A 22952-nucleotide genomic window follows, 5' to 3' on the forward strand; every position below is an offset into this window, starting at 1 on the left:
AAAGAAAATAATATTAATTGTGTTTATGATGGCAGACAATATCAAAAACTTCATATGTTGTTAGAAGCTATAACAATGTACAGTTGGTGAAGTACACGTTCATATCTTGGTTGACGACTAATAAGCCAATGATCTCAGTGACCCAAAAATACATTACATCTCAGACGCCGGCTCTCATCGGAATGAACTGCTAAACAATGGAAATATAGGCTTCCTTTTCTCTTTCTCTCCAACATTTTGCTGTCCCCAATTGGAAGCCAACGAGAGAGAGATCGATGTTCATGACACCATAGTGAATATGGTCATGTCGTCTTCCTATTTTAGGATGCTTCAGAGGATTCTGGTGAGCCAGAAGCGCATCAACTTGATGGTATCAGTATCAGCATCTGTTATCCTGCTTGTCACTGATGATGGCTTGCAATGGTGGCAAGTCTGTGATGATGAATATCCATCCTCATCCTATTGTATCATTCTTCATGATCGACCGGTGTTGTGATGCAGCTGCGACCGAATGGGGGCCTTCATGGTGGAATCTACCGCCCCGCAGGCTTCCCGGTTGTTGGTGAGGCTTTGCTTTGGAGGACGACGATGAGGAGGCGTTAGCAAGAAGTTGGTGTTGTGATGATGATCCACATTGCATTTGTACAGGTGGGGAAGATGGGAGAGTTGATGAAGCCTGAACAATTCGGCGGGTGGAAGCAGATGAGTCATGTAGCCGATCGTTCTGCAGCGCTGCAATGCCCACGAGGGGGGATCTGTATTGGGCGAAATGAGCCTGCCATATCTGTTGCTGCTGGTACTGTTGTTGCAGCTGCATGTTGCCCATGGTGTCGTCCATTTGCGGTCCGAAGAATGGATGGCCTACATAATTAGGTACTTGAAGCTGAACCTATAACCAAACAACAAGTTCTAAGTAACTTGAAACAATAGAAAGAGATGCAAATGCGACATGCCCAGATTCGACATGAAACCTTCCTAAAACACGATCCGCAACAAGCCATGGTGGACAAACTAAGTTAAATGTTTAATGAACTTGAGTTTATGATGCTTTCCAGTAATTGGTTATGTTCGTAGAATTGGAGTACCGGTTGAGTGGTCGCAGCTACTAGCTTCTCTGAGTAAGGTGAAGCATATGGCACATGAGGGAAAGGAAATGGCACAAGAGGATGATGTGGAACTTGCGCATGCAGAAAAGGAGAACGAAGCTGCCCCGCAGACTTTGCTCCGTTTGCGAAACTACTAGCATTGCCATTTCCCAATAATGAAGCGAAATCACAGGCCTGAAGAAGATGCAGCAGTTAGGAACAACAAGATACGTAAAAAGAGAGCGCAATCACTACCTTCTTTTGCTCGGCATCAGATGAGACTGAAGATTGATGAGCTGACATATATCTTCTGTCACATAAAACTTCAACTCTTCCTTCGTGTTTATTCCTCTTGGCAACAGAATTTTGTAACCCAACTTTCTCATCATTTGCTGTTGCACACAATTTTGACCCATCCATGGGCCTCGATACCTCAGACAGCAGTAAAGTCTTGCACTCCTCCTTTTCTTGATAGTTCTTGATAAGATGGCCTATGAACACATGAATAGCACATTTTTTCCAAGATGATACTACATCAGGCAGAACCTGCATGCAGAAAACCATGATGCAAATTCTGTATGAGAACACCATCCCATCAAATAGGCAACAGAAATCAATTGATGCAGCTATATCCCAATTAGTTGTAAACCGATTTCATTATGCCTTTCCAATTAAAGCTAAAAAAAGTCTTAATTGCATCCTAACAACGATTTAATGTTTCAGCACTATGAAAATGACAATTTTAGCATTCTAGTAAACACAGCATATGAACAGTGTAGTCCATGATTGTGAGTCCATCCAAAAACTAGAGTTGAACTACAAAAGACCAACTGTTCTGTGTTACACATGTAAGACCTTTTTAGTTGGAAGATCAATTCTGCTTGAAACAAGTCTAGCAGCACCAGTGGCAGAGCTTGGCCAAACTGCAGTATTGCTTGAAGAAGGATGGATATGCAGTGGAACAATTCCTGACAAATACAAGTAATGCAATAATCAGTTGAATCAGAAACCAAAATACATGTAACATTAAAAAAAACATTAGAAAGTATTTTTCATGTAGATTTTCCTTATGATATAAAGTTCCTACCTTCCTGGCACACACGTTTTGTACTATTTTCACTGTTACACTCCACTTGCTGAACTTTATTCCCCCCCAGTGCAGGTGATTCAACATGTCCGTTCTAAAAGTATTTGAGATGAATTAATTCTCATCACGGGAGGCAAAAACAAATGAACTTTCATCTCGAGTCAGGGATAAGTATTACTGGTTGTAGCATATCTAATTTGCATGGCGGAATGGCTGTAAAGGCATCACATTGAGTCGGATGCAGTGCTCTACCACAGAACAGAAAGATAGGGCAAACTTGATAAGAACGACATCAATTGACAATAAAAAATATTGTAAAACCACAAGCAACATTACACACGCAGAACCACCACCTATTTCCAGTTGTGTGAGGCAGAACATCTGATGGGCTTGAAAATTTTTCAAAATATCTGACACTACTCTCTGGGGGTTCATTTTCGGACAATGGAGTTATATGAGTGCCATGTTCCTTAATTCTACTCATGTCTGAATCGATAGTCTGCCTTGCGCAAACGGTGAGAGGTTGTTTGGAAAAGACATTTTCTTCCTCCATTGTTTCATCTAATGGTTTTGCCATACAAGAAGAGGGAACCCTAATTCCACTGGCGATGCATTGTTGCAAATGTTGTCCTTCACCCTCTTTTTTTGGAGCTGTTAAATCATTTTTTTTTAATTCCAAGCAACAAAAATTAACCAAAGAGAACTTATATCACCCGAAGACAAAAGTTGTGAAAATTCACCTTCTGAATGAGGATCTGCAGTAGCATTATTATCCTGGATGTCTGACAGTCTCCTATTTTCTTTGTCTGGAACTCGGGTGCCAACAGGTAGCATTCTGGATAATGCACACAAAGCCTCCACAACTTCCTCTTCATCCTTGGTTAATGAGTCAAGCAGCTACTCAAACAGAAAACAAGAATAATTTATCTCAGACCTGTAGTCATAAACCAAACTTAGAAAAAAAAAAGGGAACAAACCATGGTCGGTTTGCATCTTCTACCACCATTCCCATATAGCACCTCGACTCCACTAGAACTGCGATGATGCTTTTTCGTGGCATCTGGCATCGCACGAGACGATGACTGGCTGCTGCGTTTATTGATTGCTGAATAGGAAAAGATCAACAGATTATCAACAGTTAAAATAGATTAAACAAGACAATAATATACTAAAAATTGCAGTAATTTCAAAAAGTGGAGACCACACAACTCGATCAAAATACATTATGGTTCTTGGAAACTAAAAGGCATCGAAACAATCCTTTTGTATCGGCAATCTTATTAAAGGAACTATGTATTCCCTATAATTATTTTTGGCAATGACCAGAGAGATACTGCATGCATCCTCACAAAGAACCAAAAATTGAATAAACAAAATAAGTCAAGATTCCAGTAATTTATTTTTGAGAGAAAACATAAAAAATCAAAGATTTGGTAAAGATGGTTATTAGAAAAAGCAATGCAAAGCAGTTCCTCAAACCTGATCTCAATTTCCTCGGCACGGGTGCGGTGTCAACAGCATTGCTATCCTCAGCGACCTTTTAAAGCTTAAAGATCAGCCACATATAAACATATCAATAGAAGCAATCGGCCAAATGAGAATGGGCAAAATGATGAAACCTTTCCATGGAGCCTAACTCTCTTCCTACTATTTAGACTTGTGGTGGCATTGGCACTAAGATTTGGCCTAGAAGAATCGCCCTCCTCTCCCTCTGACCTGCCTCTTCCTGCTTCGTCAGACGACTCATTATTGTTCAGCCTACACCTTGGAGCCCGGACATTCTGCTTCCTCCACCTAACCATGGCCGAATTCCCATCTACTCCATCTCCACTACTACAGTCACCATTATCATTTGAAACTGCGAAAGAACAAACAAAACCAAATCTTTATAACATCGAGCAAGAAAATACTGCGAGAGTACGAAGGAGGAGGAAGCGGAGCATGCAAGGGACAAAAGAACAAACAAGCTGGTAGACAGATTAGCCAACTGGGAAAAGATATAACCGCAGAATGATTTCTTGGTCCCTCAGAAAGTAAATTAGAAGGGGGATGAGGGGCAATTAGGGGAAAGTGATTGCTAAGCACCGATAGGCGAGGAGCGACTCATTGTGCTTCTTCGACGCATCAAATCTCGCGAGCCCTCTCTGTCCTCGCCTGATCCCGGCATGGCCTCATCGATCAGATGGCCTACCTCATCTCGCCACTGTGGGAGAACGACACCCAGGCCCAAATGAATCAGATGAACGGGAAAAAAGAAGGGATTTTTAAGCATGCTTCTTTGAGATTTACACCATATCTACTCTGAGAGAGAGAGAGAGAGAGAGAGAGAGAGAGAGAGAGAGAGAGAGAGGAGGTAATAAGAGAGAGAATATCGCGTGAAAGACGGCCCTCTTTTTCCTAATTTGAGGCAAATGAGAGGTTTTTGTCTCCCCTTGCGGGTTTTCAACAATCTCTTTATCGGCTTAGGCGCAGCTTAATCTCTCAGCGTTGGCATTTGGCGAAGGGACTGAGACCAGAAACGAGTAAACTACTAGCATCAGCGAAAAGCAGCAAAAGATGAACAAGAATGAGTTGGAACAAAAGGAGATGAAGACAAAACCATATAAAAGAAACAACAAAGATAAAGGGGAAATAAAAAGAAGAAAGAAATGGGAAAGAGAGCTTTGTCCTGTCGTCCTATGAGCTCATCGGAATCGGGTTCCCAACTCAAACACAGAATGTGGAGGGGGCAAAAGAAGGGAAATTTCGAATGGACATAGACCAAACAAATAAAGCCACCAAACTCCAACCGAGTTCGATCTTAATCCCATCTCCAACAAACCCCAAATTGAAAAAGAAGTCCTGCGCAACAAGTCACAGCGGAAAGAAAGAAATCGATCACCAACTCCATCCACAAAAGACAAAGAATGCCAAAGAAGAAGAACGGAAGAAAGGAAGGAAGAAGGAAAGCCCTTCACACCGATCAAATAGAACACATGTCTCGAGACACATTCGTCAAGGCTCCACCTTTCCATCTTCTGATGGAGGATTGAAGCGCAAGAGAGAGAGAGAGAGAGAGAGAGAAGGCAGTCCCAGTACCAATGCATCCAGAGCCCACCGCAAGAAACGAAGATTCCCCGTTTCGGTTTCAGGAAGCCCCTTTCTTTAATCAATCCGAACCCACCAATGGAGCAGCGTCAGTGAGGAGCGCTCCAAAGAGGCGAAAAGAACGCAGCTTTCTCTCCTTCGAAGCAGCGGTCGTATGTTTCTCGAAACGGCCCCTCAATCTCTCTCTGTCCCTCGCTCGGTGCTTTAATACGAGCACGAACGTCATCAAGACGGATCCGACGGCTGACATCCGCCCTTCAGATCCCCACCCGACCGCCTACATCCGAATCCCACCTGTCACCCGCTGTCGGAGGCGCCCCCCGAAACGATCACCGTTCAAGCACCCAACACATCGTAATCACCAACCGTAGCGGAAATCCACTGGCTATAACAGCTGTTTCCTGTTCAAAGCATCCCTCGGGTACTCTCTCTCTCTCTATCTATATATATATATATTTGTGTGTGTGTTTTCTTAATTGTCCGATTTTTCAAATGATGTTTATTTCAGTCATAATTTTTTGTTTCATCTTTTTTCTTGATTGGACTAGAAAAATGCAAGGATAATAGTAATATTTAGTAATAATTAGAACCTAAACTCTTTTTGATAATTTTGAAAACTTAAAGTTGTTTTTTTGATAAATCACGCACTCCTTTGGCATATCTTTTTGGATTATTTACTTAGAGAAAATTCAAACTAACCAAAGCTTTCTTAATTTGCATGATTTGTCTAAATTCATTTTTGCTTAGTCATCTATCATTTTGTTCTTGATTAGATGAAAAAAAATATAGGCAAAGAAACCATTAATGATTAGTTAAAATAAGAAATCCAAACTAATTTGGAATTGAAAAATCCCAAATTGTTGTTGATAGATTACTCGTCCTTTCTTTGTGTTAGTGAACCTTTACGTCGTGACCGAGTTGTCAACACAACTCGGTCCAGTCCCGTATGCGTAAGGTTACTCATGCGGATATTTAGGTCACATCGACGTCTAGTCATCCTTTTGTTGGATAAAAGCATCTATTACTGGACTCGAATAATCACAGTAATAGCTAAATTATTATTGTGGTTTTCTTTGGTGGGGTAAAAGTATTTATTATTATAGTTGAATAATCATAATAATAATTAAATTAATATTGTGATTTTTATTCATAGGATAAAAATATCTATTACTGTAATTGTGTATCCCCATTGATATATGAATTATTTCATTTATTGATAAAAAAGTATTTATTATAATTAATATAGTTATATCTTCACAATGGCATTTATTATTACGATTTCTAACTACAAGAATAAATCTTATTGTAGTTAAAACCATAGGAAAACTCATGAGGAGCTGTCCGCTTTAGGCGATAAGCGTAAAATGTACTCCTAAGAGTAAGAAAGATCTAACGGACTTATGAGTTTTTGATTTCCATATTCTTCAATTAATGTGGGACTAAAAATCGTTGTTACAAGATGACAAAGGTATCGTAGTGATACGAGATGCTTTTGTACATAGGTGCTGCTCTTTTAATACTTATTTGATTAGTTTTGTTATTATCTTTTAATTATTATTATTTTTTTCCTTTGCCTTTTTCTTTTCCTTCTCTATTATTACTCAAAAGAAAAAAAAAGCGTCCTTAATTTTTCATCAACTCGTTTGCAGCAGTATTTTTTTTAATTAGAAATTTTTTTATCACATCAAATAACATAAATAATGCTGAATTCAAATATGAGGTTTATTATTTATGCAACATTACATAAATCAATTTGGACATCTCTACAATTACTAATGACCCGATCATGTAATTTCTACAATCCTTTTCCTTGTTTTATATTCACCAACTGCTCGACAAAATTCCCATCGATTCATCTTCTAGCCATCCAAGTAACATCGAAGTTGCTTCAGCTATCACCATGAACAGACTCCAACTTGCTGTGTTTCGAGCCACAGCTTCACAACGAACGAATGTAATATTAGTACCAAATGGGACATCTGTCGTGCAACTGATGCAGCATGTTCGCCTGCCACTGTCCACCCGCATGACAACTCGTGAAAGCCATGATCGAGTTGGAACCGAGTCTGAACGCACCGCTTTGTTTATGCTCTCAGTGCCGAGTAGGTGACGACTTATATAGCACAGATCGAGACGCGAGCCATGTTTTAATGATACGAACGTGGCGCCTGTGCGACTTTAGGAATCAGTCGGCTCGGGTTCATCATAATTGGACCAGCTGTAGGCTTCTTGTTTGCTTTCTCACCCACTCCCATTAGTCTGTTCAGTAATAGCAGATGAAATAATTAGATATCAGTCTAATTATTCTCGTAGCAATAGCGTCATCCTTACGTTTGATCCAAAAGGACTCCAGCTCTCGTGTGGGAAGGGCGGACCCCACTGCGTTGACCAGTTGTTGACTTCGGATACTAGCACTTTTACCAAACTCACTTATCGAACCCAATTTATATGGATCACATAAATAACATATATATTATTGGACGAATTTCGAAAAAAATTCTTAAGTTTGAGAAGTTCTTATAGGCTAATTTTTTTTAATTAAGTCGATTACATCTTTTCGCTCAAAATAATCGCCCACGATACAGGCATAATCGTGCACAAAAGACAATAAATGGCTAAGACTTTATCATCGTCGGACGTCAATAGTCATCTCCTAGGCCTTCCTCGCTAGTGACGAAGGCTGCACGTCTTTATTATTACTTGTAGACTCTCCTCATCATCAACTACAAGTGAAGAAGAAAAGTTGACTTATATACTTGCACCATCAATCGTAAGGGAGGGTGTTCTTAAGAAACAAAATACAAAGAAGAAGATTGCATGGAGTTATTGAAACAATACACAATACTTCATATTTATATATATTATAATGGAGAATTTTCCTCAACATAGAAGGATTTTTCATATTTCCTCATGTAGTTGGGGAGATCTTGGCTATTGTTGAGGTTGTTATCACGGGAGATCTTGACTATTATCATGCCCCCGCAAGACGGTGCTTTTGTCAAGGACGTCGATCTTAGACCAATGTGATGAAAGTGATTTGTGAGTAAGAGGCTTCGTGAGAGAGTCCGCTAGTTGATCAATTGTATGTACGTGAGAAACAAGTAGTTGATGTCTGACAACTTGTTCTCGCACGAAGTAAAGTTGATGGCTATATGTTTCATGCATGAGTGGAATACCGGATTAACGCATAGATAAGTGACTCTGACATTGTTACAATATATTATAGGAGTAGAGGTGATGTTGATGCCAAGTTCATTGAGGAGATTCATGAGCCAATGGAGTTCTACAGTAGTGGTGGCTATGACACGGTATTCAGCTTCAGTTGTAGAACGTGCAACCGTCTTTTACTTCTTAGAACTCCAACTGATTGGATTAGGTCAAAGGAAGAGAATATATCCCGACGTGGATATTCTGTCATCAAAATTCCCTGCCCAATCAACATCAGCAAAGGCGTCGAGATGAAGGGAGGAGTGTTTGCGGAAAAAGAGACCATGATTGATAGTCCCGTGAATATATCACAAGATTCATTTGACTGCAGACTAATGCATAGTAGATGGGCGATGCATGAATTAAGATAATTTATTGGCCGCAAATGAGATATCTGAATGGGTGAGAGATAAATACTGTAAGAAGCTAAGGACTTGACGGTATTGAGTTGGATCTGTAGCAGGGCTTCCATCACATAGTTTGAGCGACTCACTAGTAGATAGAGGTGTTGTAACTACTGCCTTTGCATCTTGCACGTTCATTTTAATAACAGATCTTAAATATACTTTTGTTATGATAGGAAGAGCCCAGAAGATGTGTATGTTGCTTCCACTCCTAAAAAATAGCTCAAGGTTCTGAGATCTTTAAGGGAGAATCGATCTGCTAAATGCTTGAGGAATGCCTTGATTTTCATAGGATTATTGCCTATGACAATAATATCATCCACATATACTAGAAGATATATTATATTATCACTTTGGTGACGAAGAAATAAGGAGGTATCAGACTTGGAGTTGATGAAGTCAATTGATGCCAAAAATGATCCAAGTTCGGTTTACCAAGCTCTTGGAGCCTGACGAAGTCCATAAATAGCTTTTTGTAGTTTACAAACATGCTTTGGATATTGAGGGTGGATGAAGTCAGGAGGTTGCTGCATGAAGACATCATCAGTCAGGGTGCCCTGTAGAAAGGATTGTTAACGTCGAGTTTACGTAAATGCCAGCCTTTTGAGATGGTCAAACTTAGAATAAGTCGGATTGTTATGGGTTTAACAACAAGGTTGAATTTCTCTATGAAATCAAGACATTGATGAAACCCTTTGGCCACTAGACGTGCTTTTTATTTGGCTACGGATCCATATGAGTTCCACTTACACTCGATGATGTTTTGTGTGAGATGAGAGGGTACAAGAGTCCATGTAGAACTATGAAGGAGTGCATCATATTCTTCACACATTGTTTTACGCCAGTATGGAGATTTTTGGGCTTGAGTAATTATGGTAGGTTTAGTGGTCTCTAACGAGGATGTTGTGATGATATGTAGGTCAAGAATTTATCGTGGTTTAAAGACGCCACTTTTGGAGCGTATTGTCATTGGATGTCCAGAGGTTATTGTTGAATCTCGGATTTTGATGATGACATCAATTGTCATTTGTTGTCTAATCTATGTATTGAGATAAGTGTGCAGGATTAACTACGATGAAAATTAGACATGCAGCAGGAGTTGCGCCGGAGTCAAGACAATGATCACGTTGAGAGTTCGAGAGTTCGACGGAAGTTCGGACAGTCGTCGGAGGTTCTGCGGGAACAAATCCGAGAAGTCCATAAGCTTGCCAAAAGAAGCTCGTCGGAACTTGCCAAGTGGATCGTCGCAAGTCCAGAAGTTTGCCGGAAGTCCGCAGGAGCATCACCGAGGGTTCATCGGATGATCGACGGAAGTTCGCCGGAAACTCGCCGGAAGAAGCGATTGACGCACCGGAGCAAGCTGCAGAAATTGTCTTAGGATTTATCGTAGTTAGCACAATGATTAAGTTGGAAATGGGAGGTGATCCCATTAGCTTAATCTTGGGGCAATTGGGCCCTTGAAAAACCCAAATTGGGCTGAATGGATCTACCCATTCGGACCCTGATTGCTGTGGGAGGTGCAACCGCCCAAGCCAGGAGGTAGCACCGCCTGGGCTAAGTCTCCCAGGGAGACTGGGCGGTGCAACCGCCCCAGCCAGGAGGTAGCACCGCCTGGGCTCAGTCTCCGAGCGAGATTGGGCGGTGCAACCTCCCCTGACAGGAGGTAGCACCGCTTGAGCTCGGTCTTCGAGCTCTGGCAGGAGGTGCAACCGCCTGAGCTCGGTCTTCGAGCTCTGGCAGAGAGGTGCAACCGCCCCTGACAGAGGTGGCACCGCCCAGAGGCTCAGTCTTCGAGCTCTGCCAGGCGGTGCAACCGCCCCAGTCAGGAGGTGCAACCGCCTGATCTCGGAATTCCAGGAATTTATAGTTTTGAACTCCAAATTTGAACTGGGTTGGGGCCTATAAATATCCCACCCATTCAGCACTGAAAGATAACTTACACTCGAAATCTTGATCTTTTTCTGTGATTCTTAGAGCTCAAAATTGTTGTAAAGGTCAAAAGTTCTCCTCCCTCTGTTCTTCAAAGTTTTGAGTTGTAAAGAGAGGAGAGAAAATTTCTGTAAGGGTCGTCTCCTAAGCCCGTCAAAAGGAGTGAAACTGTAAAAGGGTGGTTGGCCTTCGCCTATTGAAGGAAGGCCTCTAGTTGACGTCGGTGACCTCGTCGGTGGAGGAAGCCAAAAGTGGAGTAGGTCAAGATTGACCGAACCACTCTAAATCTCGGTTTGCATTTACTTTAAGCATTTTATCTTTACTGCAAACCTCCTAAATAGCTACTGCCTTCTGCGCTTTTACGAACGAGTTTCTAAGTTCAGAGCTTTCCGAATCTGCGTTTAGACGTAAATCGGCTTTTTTGTACGATCATTACATTTCAGTTTACGTTTTGATTTCAATCATAACTGCAAACTACCTTCTGCGCATTTATAAAACGTATCTCAAAGTTCAGTATCCTCAAAATTGGCATTTAGACCTAAACCAGTTTTATCGTACGAACGTCGCATTTCAGTTTGCGCTTGCATTCTGATTTTCATCATAAACTGCAAACTTCCTTCGTAGATTTACTTTAACGTCATCTTGCTTAATCTTAAGATCAACTTTTACATCGAAATCGTTTTTATCCAACGAACGCAGCTTTCGATTTTAATAGTGAAAGATTTCCGCTGCACTAATTCACCTCCCCCCCCTCTTAGTGCTCTTGATCCTAACAGTTATAGGGTGTGTTGTAGGTATGGGCAGTGGAGAGGCACTAACATGGATTAGGGTAGGCTGAGGGGCTTCAGTGTCATTGGTCCCAGGAGAGGATAAAGGTAGTGATTGTGTTTCCGATGGAATGCCTTCAGTCATGGGGGAACCTTGTGAAGAAGGGAGAGGCACAATGGAGGGGGTGAGGAGCTGTTACACCGGAAGAATGAGAGAGTGTGGATCCTGAGGAGGACTGGATGATATTATGGGAGACTCGGTTGACGGGATTGATGGCGTACTCTAGTGATATATATGTGATGGAGTATATCGCACAGTAGGAGACTCAGGGTTGTGAAACGGAAAGGTAGTATCTATAAAAATAACATGATGGGATGTAAATACTTTTCGGGATTGGGGTTCATAGCATTGAAAGGCATTATGGTTAAGGGAGTATCCAATGAAAATACAAGGTTTAGATTTTGATATTATCTTATATAAGGTATAGGGACGGAGCCATGAATAACATAAACATCCAAACACTTTGAGTTTTTGAATGTTTGAGAATTTGTGAAATAATTTTTCAAATGACGACTCGTACTCGAGGACTAGAGTAAGCATATGATTAATGAGGTAGACGGCAACTTGAAAGGTTGTAGTCCAAAAAGTTGGTGGTATAGAGGCTTAGTGTAAGAGTGTGAGACCAGTTTCAACTATATATCAATGTTTGTATTCAGTAGAGCCGACGAGTTGAGGAGTGTGTGGAGGTGACTTGAGGTGTTGTATATCATAAGCAAATAGGCAGGATGTGAGGGCTTGATATTCGTCGCCACCATTGAAGTAAACAATTTTAATTTTAGACCGAAAGAAGTTCTCGACCAATCTTCGAAAGTTGGTAAAGACTATTGAAACTTTAGATTTATGGTGAAGAGGGTATAACCATATGTATTTGGTGAAATAATCTACGAAAATAACATAAAACCTGAATTTATCAAAGGAAGTGATTGGAGCGGGGCCCAAACATTAGTGTAAATAACCTTAAGGGGTTTAGAGCCGAAGGATTTTCCAAAGGGAAGTCTATGACTTTTATTACTTAAATAAGCATCACAATGAGTTATAATGTTATTAGTTTTAAGCATAGGAAGAAAATAACGGGAAAGTAATTTTTGTTGAATAAAAGTTGAGGGATGACCAAGACGACGATGCCACACATCAGTTGGAGCTACGACCGAAGAGTAGGTAGTGGGTTGGGTGATTTGTGGAACTGATGGCCACTCGTAAATGTTGTCCAAAATCCTTGATAAGAAAGGAGTTAGGAAAGACTTCAATTGAGGTATGATTCTGTTTAAGAAACAGAAATGAGGTTTTGTTTGATGTGAGGTGCACATAGAGCGTAAACGTAGTGCTATATAAATTAAGCATTGTGGAACCAGTATAATGGGAAGTCCATTACCATCACCAGCGATGATATCTTCATTTCCAACATAGTTGTTATGGATGGACAAGTTTTATAAATCCGAGGTGATGTGATGAGATGCGCTAGAGTCCACAATCCAATTTTGATGACTAGTAGTCGGGATAGCTGTAAGATTTACGTGAGGCCAATGCGACGGAAGAGGAAGTCTGGGTCGAGTTCTACAGACTTTTGCAGAGTGACCAATTTTGTCACACAGCTGGCAAACAACTCTTTGTTGATTTGTGTAATCAGGACGCTAGGGTTGAGGATAATTGAAGTAGCCGCCTTGATGGTTGTAATTGAAATGTTGAGGAGATTGAGGAGGGGAGGTTTGTTTGGAGCCCACAAGCTTGAGAGGCATGCTAGCCAAACCTTTGTTAATGGTTGTGTTGTACCGGTTACTCTTCTTCTTAGATTTTTGATTGACTTGAGCTGTGATGGAGGGTCCTGACAACTTATCCTCACGCTTGAGATATATCTCATAGTTAGTCAACTTATCATAGAGTTCTTCAAATGACATCGGTGAGTCGTGTGCCCGTATTGCTGCTGCCAATTCCTTATACTCATCCCTGAGGTCGTTAAGTGTTTGGATAATGATTTCTTCATCACTAAGATTATGATCTATCAGGGCCAAGTTATCGTTAATAACTTTTATATTTTGTTGATAATCAGTAATAGTACTTCCCTCTTGTTTTACTTGTATGAGACTAGATAAGAGACTAAGCAGACGAGTGCGTGAAAGATTTTGCCAAGGTGGTTTGCAGTTTGCACCATGCTTCGGTAGTAATATGACATGAAGATATGAGTGGGGCAAGGGATCAAGCGACTGAAGCTGTTTCCAAGGATCGTGGATCTCCGCCACGAACTTCACACGGCCGCGGAACCGCTTCACGCTCTCATCTCCTTCACGGGAGTAGAATATGATCTATTTGGTCCTCGTCGTCGTTCTCCTTCCCGAAGGAAGGAATATAATCTATGCAGGATTATAGCTTGATATCATATGAAAATGAAATACAAAGAAGAAGATTCGCGAAGGTGATGATGACGATGTCACATGAGGATAAAATATTTTTTTTATGATTAGAAATATTTTATAAATTTTTTTACAAATTGAAACGTTTTTGAGAAATTCTGGAAGTTAGAAATTTGTTTGACGATTCGTCCTATATCATTTATGCAATTCTTAGTCTTGCTTTCAACCTCGAATAGTTAAGAACCACCGCCGGTCTCCTGTGCTGTCGACGTGGTGACCACGGTGGGTTTCAGCTCACGTGACGACAAGTCTCATGCTTGATGGCTAGGATTGAATCCTCTGACCGATAAAGATTTATAACCGCATGATCTTCAACCGCCAACATCGCTTTCCGCGGTCAAAACCCAGTACAGTGGTGGGTTTGGCCGACATAGGCCACGTAAAAGAAACCAAATTTGCCTTCTCAAGCTAACCATGGTGTTGGAGATCTTACGAGACGCACAAATATGAACCTGTAGATTCGCCCATCTTCCAGCGTGATCAAAGCTTTATCCTCTTCACATGGAACTGTAGTTTCTGAGGCAGATCTTGACTGGGAAAGGGTCAGATTGGAAGCTCTGGTGATGCAGAACACCCATCTTTCTCTTCGCATCCCCAACTGTCCCCTGCGTACCTAACATGACCCATTAATTTTGTTCCCGTGTTCATACTCCTCCGAGAAGTCGAGCCAACAGCGGTCTTCGACGAACGGAATTGGAAGAGAGCGGCGATTCGTACGAGGCAACGTCGAAGATGCCATCCCTGAGAAAAATTTCGTCTCTCGTCGCGAGTCTTCCGCTTCCTTCCCCATGCGATGACTGACTGTAACTCTGTCGATAGCCAGGGTAGACTGCAGGAGCTGTCGAGAGCGGAAGCAGTGAAGACCGAAGAGAGAGTTGGAAATTTCGTCGAAGCAGTTGCAGCTGCGTGTCTACGCAGGCAAAAGCACTCCGTGATCCTAAATCGTGTGGGTAAAGAGGAAGGCTCCACAGCGAAGCAACAGGTGGCAGAAGCGGCGTCTCACCCGGTTCCCACCTGACGTAGTTCCTCCTCCTCCCCTGTCAAATCAGTTCTCACTCGCGAGGTTTTCTTACCTGGGTCGGTCTTTAAATCCTTATCCTCGCTTCCATTTCGTTCTTAGTTTCTACCTTTGCTTTTCCCCCTCTGTTAGGATTTCAGCTCGATTCTTGATTTCTCGTCTTCGATCCACCTGAGTTCTTGTCGGAATTCATATCCCCTACTCCGAAACATGGCATGCTTTGGCTACTTCAAGAAGAAGCCGAAGGGTGCACCGGAGAGGAGCAGTGCCCCCGCCACGACGCCTGCGACTACTACTTCCTCGAGTTTTAGCACCAGCCGGTCCGACGATTCGGCCGCCGGAAGGCGTTGGAGCAGGTCAACGGGGTCTACGACGTCACAGAAGAGCATTCCGGCTTTGTACGAGGAGAGGGGTCACAAGCTGCGTGTTTTTGAGCTGGATGAACTGAGGAACGCTACCAATGACTTCAGCAGAATGAATAAGATTGGGGAAGGTGGGTTTGGGAGAGTCTACAAGGGTTATGTCAGACATCCGGATGGAATTGGGGGCAGGAAGCTGGTGGCCATAAAGAAGCTCAACCAAAAAGGCTTGCAGGTATCCCCTGTCACCTGTTCATCCCTGTGATTATAGTCGATTTGAATCTAACTGTGAGTGCAAGCACCATTGTTGTTGTCTTTTCATGCTGCACAAAATTGCATTAACTGATGGAGATACCTTCAGATTGGTGAGTTACAAGCTATTTAAGCCTTGAAAGTTGAAAGCATATTGCATCTATCCTGCAAACCTAGAGGAGGAAGGAAAACTTTTGGTCTGTATATGCATCTAAGAAGTGAATTATCATCATTTTATTATGTTATTGAGCACAGCTATTAGGAAAAAAGAAAATTGCATGGTGTCAACAGGAATGAAAGATTTTGGTAGCAGTGAAAGGGAGGGTAAGAGAGGAAGAGTTGAAGATCTCTGTTTGATCGAAACAACTTAAAGATACAATAGAAAGAACAAAGAGAACAGATGTTGCCTGTAATCTAAATAAGTGGCTATGCTGGACTATGTTTGCGTCTTCTGATAGTTGGATTGTAACATTGCATCTGTTGGTGTTTTTAGGTAATTATAACCTCTTGAAAATTCATGATTGTCATCTAATGCTGATTGATCTGAGTTTGGCTTGATTTAAATCGGTAGGTTTATCGGAGGGTTTATACACATCTTCTGTCACATGTCATTGCATCTTTACTTGTAATGACAACTTTTTATGCATATATATGTGAAATGACTTTCTCCTTATATATTATCTAGCAATGCTAATATTTTTTGAACACTTAGGGTCATAAGCAATGGTTGGCAGAAGTTCAATTTCTTGGAGTTTTTGAGCACCCAAATCTTGTGAAGCTTCTTGGTTACTGTGCACAAGATGATGAGAGAGGGATTGAAAGGCTATTGGTCTATGAGTTTATGCCAAACAAGAGTTTGGAAGATCATCTATTTAGCAGGGCTTATCCTCCTCTTCCCTGGAATTTGAGATTGCAGATAGCTTTGGGTGTGGCTGAAGGCTTAGAATACCTACACGAGGGAGAAGTTCAGGTACCGTCTCTTCCTTTCTCACTAGTTTTGTTGCTTGCTTCCTTTGTGCCAATAGGCTCTTCCTCTGGTCCTGCTGTTTTTTGATACACAAAACCTTCCCTTCTTGTGTATATCTGACTTCTTGTGAAGTTTATTCAGCTGACCCTAAGAAATGATCATATGATTTGTTGTTGTCTTTCTTCTAAACTAAATAAATCATGAGGTACACTTTTCACATTCGGGTCTTACATGTAGAAACACTACTCTGATTGAGATGCCAATCAGAGAATCCCATTTCATGTCCTTCTTTTGCCTGGATTTTGCATCCTCTAAGTTCCTACTGAATTCTGATCGCAACTTAAATATGCTGCAAATAATAGCAGAATTTGTTCGTCTCGCAGCAGTTTCACCATCCTCATCATATCGTTTTACATCACTTATCCTGACAGATATTTGTCAAAGAGAAAGAGAAAAACAATAGATCTGACACTGTTCATTTCCTGTCTTCTTTTAATAGCACAAATCTAGAATGCTTAGGTTTCGATTGGCAACTGCATTAATTTGATGCCTCCAACATTAAGAGTAGCTAAGTATAGAGGAATGGTGGCAGTACTAATTCAAATGCAATTCAAATTAGCATAAGCCAAAGAGAGCTTTTGCACTTGCCACTTACCTAATGTAAAGACTGAGAGAACAAATGAATATTTCCTCTCGTTTTCTCATTGTTCACCTTGGAACAAATGAATATATTCCTCTTGGGTCAATTATTCAGTAAGATGGAGAGATTGATGAAGATATTATTTATAGAGTAAAAATAGGATGGTTAAAATGACGAGGGGCGTTAGGAGTCTTGTGTGATCTTTGAATATTGTTGAGATTGAAAAAAATTATAAGACAAATGTAAGACCAACAATGTTATATGATTTTAAATGTTGGGTAGTTAAAAAACAATATATACAAAAAAATTGTGTTGCTAAGATGAGAATGTTAATATGGAAGTATGGAGTTACTAAGAAAGACACGGAAAAAATATTTTTATTCGTAAATAACTAGGTATCATTTTGATAGAGATAAGATGAGAGAGAATCGTTTAAGATAATATGAGCATGTGCTTAAAAGACCTATGGATATGATAGGTAGAAGAAGCGAAATCATTAATGTTAGTAGCAAGAGGAGAGACAAATAAGGACCTAAAAAGACCTTAATGGAAATCATAATTAATGACTTCAATACTCTAAACTTAACTAAGCATATGACTTTTTATACATCTCGATGACGACAAAAGATTCATATAGCTAATCCCAAATAGTTGGGACTTATGACTCTATTGCTGTTGTTGTTCTTCTCATCATTCACCTCTCCCTTTCTCTCACATTCTCTTCTTATCTCTCTTCTTATCTGTGTAGAACCATATTGACTATTTGCACCTCAATATCTATATTGACTATTCTTCTTATCTGTGTGTGTGTGTGTGTGTATATATATAGTTTCTATGTGATGTTTGAATAAGCTTCCTAGTCAGACTCTTGCAGATACTGGACATTTGTGAGAGCATTAGCTTCTATCAAAATGTCATGAGTAGAATACACATTCATGTATAAAGATTACATCTTGTAGAACCTGATTTGGTGCCTAGTTCTTCTTTTGTAGCATATGCATTAATTGGCTTGGGGGTGCAGCTCTTATCAAAATCTTATATTTGAACTCCATTTCTCGGAAACAATTTAGTCTTCAATTCCATTTCAAAAGGTAATGACATTATTACAAGAACAGGGGACAGTAATGTAAAAACTACAGAAAGTAGCAAAACAGATGATAAATGCGTACACTCTTCCATTAGTGCCCTATCTAAGGTTCATAAAGATTATGCAATTTGTCTCTTTTCTTGTGCCCTCTGTCAAGGTAATTAGCAAAGACAATGACAAAAGTATCATGACATTGTTCTAGCTTCATCATGCTTGAATTTGCCTTTTTTTTTCTTTTGTATTACATCTTGTATCAGTTTAAATTGGCTTATTGAGAGATATAATTCAGTTTTTCTGACTTGGAGCTTATAATAAATATTTTCTACGTATTTTGGCAGGTGATATACCGGGATTTTAAAGCATCAAATGTATTGTTAGACAAAGATTTCAAACCAAAACTATCAGACTTTGGCTTGGCACGGGAGGGACCAACAGCTGGGCACACTCATGTGACTACGGCGGTATGTGTACTTTGCTGAATCAGTTGACTTGCTATCTCTTTTCATAAACCTTCAGATAAATTAATAAGATACTCTCCTCAAGCTTGATATATTCATGCCTCATCTGTCTTTTCTCTTCCCCCCTTTTAGTAGTATAATGTTCATGGTCTAACATCCCAATAAATGATTGGATGACTAATTGTTGCTGACTTAACATTGACACACCTTTAGTTTCAGTCTTTGGTCAACTTCTTACTGTATGATGTCTGGGTTTCAGTAATCTTCATTGATAACTATTTAGATTTGCTACATCAATCCTTTGTTGCTATTCAGACTTGTTAAGGCAACATTCGTAAACAATCCAAGTGCCATTATGTCCTTTTTCACTACTAATTGGAAGAGCTCATGCTTCCATTGACAGGTTGTAGGCACGTATGGATATGCAGCTCCAGACTACATAGAGACGGGACATCTCACAATTAAGAGTGACGTATGGAGTTTTGGAGTGGTTCTTTACGAAATCCTTACAGGCAGGCGTTCGTTAGAGAGGAATCGGCCACCAAATGAGCAGAAGCTTTTGGAATGGGTGAGGCAATTCCCCGTAGAGACCAGGAAGTTCAGCATGATCATGGACCCGAAACTAAGAAATGAATTCTCCCTCAAAGCTGCACATGAAATAGCTAAGTTGGCCAACAGATGCCTGGTCAGGGATCGTAAAGAGCGTCCATCGATGAGTGAAGTCGTAAAGTGTTTGAGAAGAGCCATACAGATGGAGCCCCCAGTGAAAGAACTTACTCTACCGATGGATTCAAACAGGAGGAGAATCGATGCTGAATCTTCAAGGAGGTAGCTGTTTCATCAGCTAAATTGAGGGCTGTGGTCCATATGGTTACAAGGAGAATGCGTTTTGCAAATTGAAGGCTTCAAGTTTCAGAAAAGTAAACGAGGTGGTGTCGGTTTCGGTACCAAATTATATTCCTTACGCAACTTGGAAGTATCAATTTCGCTGATATGTAATTATCAAATTTGTTTGCTTTCTTCTTTTTCTTTCTTCGACTAGTGTATGTAACTCAGCGAGTAGCAGATTAGAATCATGAGTTCTAGTTGGATTGTAAAAGACCTGGCCGAATAAGCTTGAACTTGCGAGTTGCACTTTGCTTGTACTTGATGTATCAAACCAGTTTGGTGGATTGTCTTCCCTTGTTTCTCACGACCTCCAACATGAAATTAGCAGTACATGACACTGTAGAAAGAGGGCAAAAGGGTGTTCTGACTGGAACTATAATTGTCTGCACAAATCGAAGAATAATGTGTTCTCTGGTTTTATTGATGGGGAAACAAAATATCTGTTCTATGCTCTCGGTTGTGTCATCTTCGTATCATGACTTGGGTCGGATAAGTTTCATTAATTTCGTTTGTCCTAAATTATTGAAAAAAATACTTGTGCTAAAATTAATAATAATATATTTATCAGATCCTTATAAATCAATATTAGTCTTATTTATTTTTAATATAAAATTACTTTAGGTATTATAATTTTTTATACTTAAAGGACAGCAATTCACATCGTGACAAATCTTCTTATTTTACCCACATGTAGTCTAGATCAAATTCTAATCTTCTTACACTATCCACGTGTAGCCTAGATCAAATTCTAACATGATATATGTGAAGGATAGTTCAATTGACAAATCATTGCACTTGAAGTTTTGATATCAAGTAACACAATTGATCAAAATATTTAAATAATAGTATATTTATCAAACTCTTATAATGAATCTTAGTCTTATCATTTTTTACGTGCAACTAATTAAGATTTACTCGATCAGATTAACTACTAAAATTGAAAAAAAAAAAATTCCTTAATCCAAGACTAGGCTTCTTACAACATATCTTGAGTTCGATTACATGGCAGACACGATTCATATCAGATACTCTATGATGTACAACGCATCACCAACGTATGCTAACCACTGTGCTGACACATTGGGGTGCATGCAACGTAGCCTCGACGCACTGCTGACGCACGCCCCCTTCAACCGGTACTCGACTTAGGACCGAGTCAAATGGGGCTGTTTCCCCCACAATTCAGTGTGAGATGACGACGTTGGTGATGAAATGTTAGAGTAAGATTGCAACAAAAGGGCATCTAAACTCCTTTAGGTTAGCACATCATCTACCATTGCCATCACATCAGAAGAACAAAACACTGGTCAGGTCATTGCAGATGCGCGGCTGCTTTCAATGGGGATGGCTTATTTGCAGAGAGAGAGAGAGAGAGAGAGAGAGAGAGAGAGAGACGGTGGTAGGTGTCTTAAATACGAGGGGTTTGGTGGGTGGGGGTAGCTCCGGAAGCCTCAAGCCGGAGGGGAGATGGGGAGGCGACCGTGCTGCGACAAGCTCGGGGTGAAGAAGGGGCCGTGGTCGGCGGAGGAGGACAAGAAGCTCATCAGCTTCATCCTCACCAATGGCCATTGCTGCTGGCGCGCCGTCCCAAAGCTCGCGGGCCTGCTGCGGTGCGGCAAGAGCTGCCGGCTTCGGTGGACCAACTACCTGCGCCCCGACCTCAAACGAGGTCTGCTCAGCCCCGCCGAAGAGCAGCTGGTCATCGATTTCCATGCTCGCTTGGGGAATAGGTTCTCTCTCCTCTTCTCCCTGCTCTGCCTTCGATCACGTCTACCGAGGCGTGCATGCATCAAAATCACACACGTTCAACACATAAGAAACAAGCAGCATATCAATCTTCTCACTGCATCTACCTTTTGCTGCGTTAAATGCATCACAAACATTGAAACATAACATGATCGTTTGTCATGATCACATCAATTGGCATAATATTTCATTGTCATTATCCGTCCATTCCGTAGAACTCAGCAACAGTCACTTATTTTTATGTTTCTCCTGTGTTCTGCGTCATCAGATACAGCGATCGATCTCCTGTTACAGTTCAAGCTTTGACTACTGCTCTCTCCTGCTTCGGTTCCGTTGACAACGAGCATGCTCCATGACAATTACCTCGATTTGACTCCATGCAGGTGGTCAAAGATTGCAGCAATGTTACCAGGAAGAACAGACAACGAAATCAAGAACCTGTGGAACACACACATCAAGAAGAAACTTGTTAAGATGGGCGTCGATCCAGTCACTCATAAGCCACTCGACAGGAAAGCGAACTCCGTCTCCTCACAGTCCACTGCGACGACGGAATCGAAGTCCGACCAGCAGTTACAATCACGAGGAACCGACGGTCAAATCCAGTCGTCGGAGAACACATCAAGTCCAACGGAAGCAAGCTCGAACGCTGATGGCGCAGACCCGCTGTTAAGCTGCTTGTGGGAGGACAACACGTCACTGCTGGATGAGCTGTGGCAGTTTCCCAGCAACGAGGACGTGGATTACGGCAGCGTCGCCGGGCCAGTATGGCCGTGGGACGAAGGGAGCTGCGAGTGGCTGCTCGATGACCAGGCTCTTGGGTAGGAGATGTGCAAGTGGCTTGGCAATTGTAGGTAGACAAAAGCAAAACTGAGTTCTCCGTGTAGTGTACAAGTGTAGATTGCTCCTAATAAGCTTGGTTAGGGAAGCAAGCTTGGATCCCTTGTTCCTGCAAAGTGGAAGCTGGATCACAACGAAGCTACTCTTCTCCTCCTCCCTCTGTGGGTGTGTCCGGGTAGAAAGTCATGTACAGTTAGTTCTCCGGAGAACTTTGTCGTCGTCCAGATTGATCCTGTGATGTACAAGACTGCGCACATCAAAGGTGTACATTTAGCTTAGCATTCAACGTGGATGGACGAAATCTATAGATCTGGATGTCATGAACAAGGAACATTGGATGTCTCTTATGACTCCACAGTAGCAAATTTCAAAGTATGGAATCAAGTGTGATCAGTTCTTCCTAGTTTGCTGCCTTGTCCTAGTTGGTCTGTTCTACATCGTCAACCATCAAAACATGACGCGGTGAGGTGGAGGATGATAGTCTAGCTTGATCATATGATAATTAGACTAAATTAAGTGTATAGAGTGCGACACAAGTGCTGCAAAATGTTATCCAATTGACTGCATTTAATAATCTGCCCTAAGGTTCACTCTTTAAACATTAAAAAAAACATATATTCTCTACCTTACTATGTTAGAGATTAGGTGAAATAAGGAGAAAA

The 22952-nt window shown here is 41.1% G+C and overlaps 3 protein-coding genes across 6 annotated transcripts; 2 read left to right on the forward strand and 1 right to left on the reverse strand.

The window, feature by feature from the left end:
* Window positions 1-41: 41 nt before the first annotated feature.
* Window positions 42-5429, reverse strand: LOC135628900 (uncharacterized). Of its 3 annotated transcripts, none has more exons than XM_065135879.1 (12): window positions 5270-5429; window positions 3792-4030; window positions 3652-3709; window positions 3150-3277; window positions 2913-3069; window positions 2526-2823; window positions 2351-2420; window positions 2173-2266; window positions 1941-2053; window positions 1341-1631; window positions 1086-1280; window positions 42-889 (listed from the first exon to the last, which is right to left on the reverse strand). In XM_065135879.1, the coding sequence occupies exons 2-12, from the start codon at window positions 3972-3974 to the stop codon at window positions 455-457; spliced, it is 2022 nt and encodes a 673-aa protein (XP_064991951.1). In that variant the 5' UTR covers window positions 3975-4030; window positions 5270-5429; the 3' UTR covers window positions 42-454. The 3 variants fall into 3 exon arrangements, with proteins under 3 accessions (XP_064991951.1, XP_064991950.1, XP_064991949.1); XM_065135878.1 differs by having other exon boundaries at window positions 5251-5429; XM_065135877.1 differs by lacking the exon at window positions 5270-5429 and adding an exon at window positions 4258-5176.
* A 9032-nt stretch (window positions 5430-14461) lies between these two features.
* On the forward strand, window positions 14462-19996 carry LOC135629576 (probable serine/threonine-protein kinase PBL19). Of its 2 annotated transcripts, none has more exons than XM_065137123.1 (5): window positions 14462-15112; window positions 15186-15647; window positions 16377-16634; window positions 18697-18819; window positions 19220-19996. In XM_065137123.1, exons 2-5 carry the CDS (start codon window positions 15264-15266, stop codon window positions 19646-19648), a joined length of 1194 nt encoding a protein of 397 aa, XP_064993195.1. In that variant the 5' UTR covers window positions 14462-15112; window positions 15186-15263; the 3' UTR covers window positions 19649-19996. The 2 variants fall into 2 exon arrangements, with proteins under 2 accessions (XP_064993195.1, XP_064993196.1); XM_065137124.1 differs by having other exon boundaries at window positions 14462-15098.
* A 1127-nt stretch (window positions 19997-21123) lies between these two features.
* On the forward strand, window positions 21124-22597 carry LOC135629760 (MYB-like transcription factor ODO1). Its single transcript, XM_065137643.1, has 2 exons — window positions 21124-21434; window positions 21834-22597. The coding sequence occupies exons 1-2, from the start codon at window positions 21172-21174 to the stop codon at window positions 22273-22275; spliced, it is 705 nt and encodes a 234-aa protein (XP_064993715.1). The 5' UTR covers window positions 21124-21171; the 3' UTR covers window positions 22276-22597.
* The last annotated feature ends 355 nt before the right edge of the window (window positions 22598-22952 follow it).

The sequence above is a fragment of the Musa acuminata genome, chromosome BXJ3-1, assembly GCF_036884655.1.
Source record: "Musa acuminata AAA Group cultivar baxijiao chromosome BXJ3-1, Cavendish_Baxijiao_AAA, whole genome shotgun sequence".
NCBI lineage: Eukaryota > Viridiplantae > Streptophyta > Magnoliopsida > Zingiberales > Musaceae > Musa > Musa acuminata.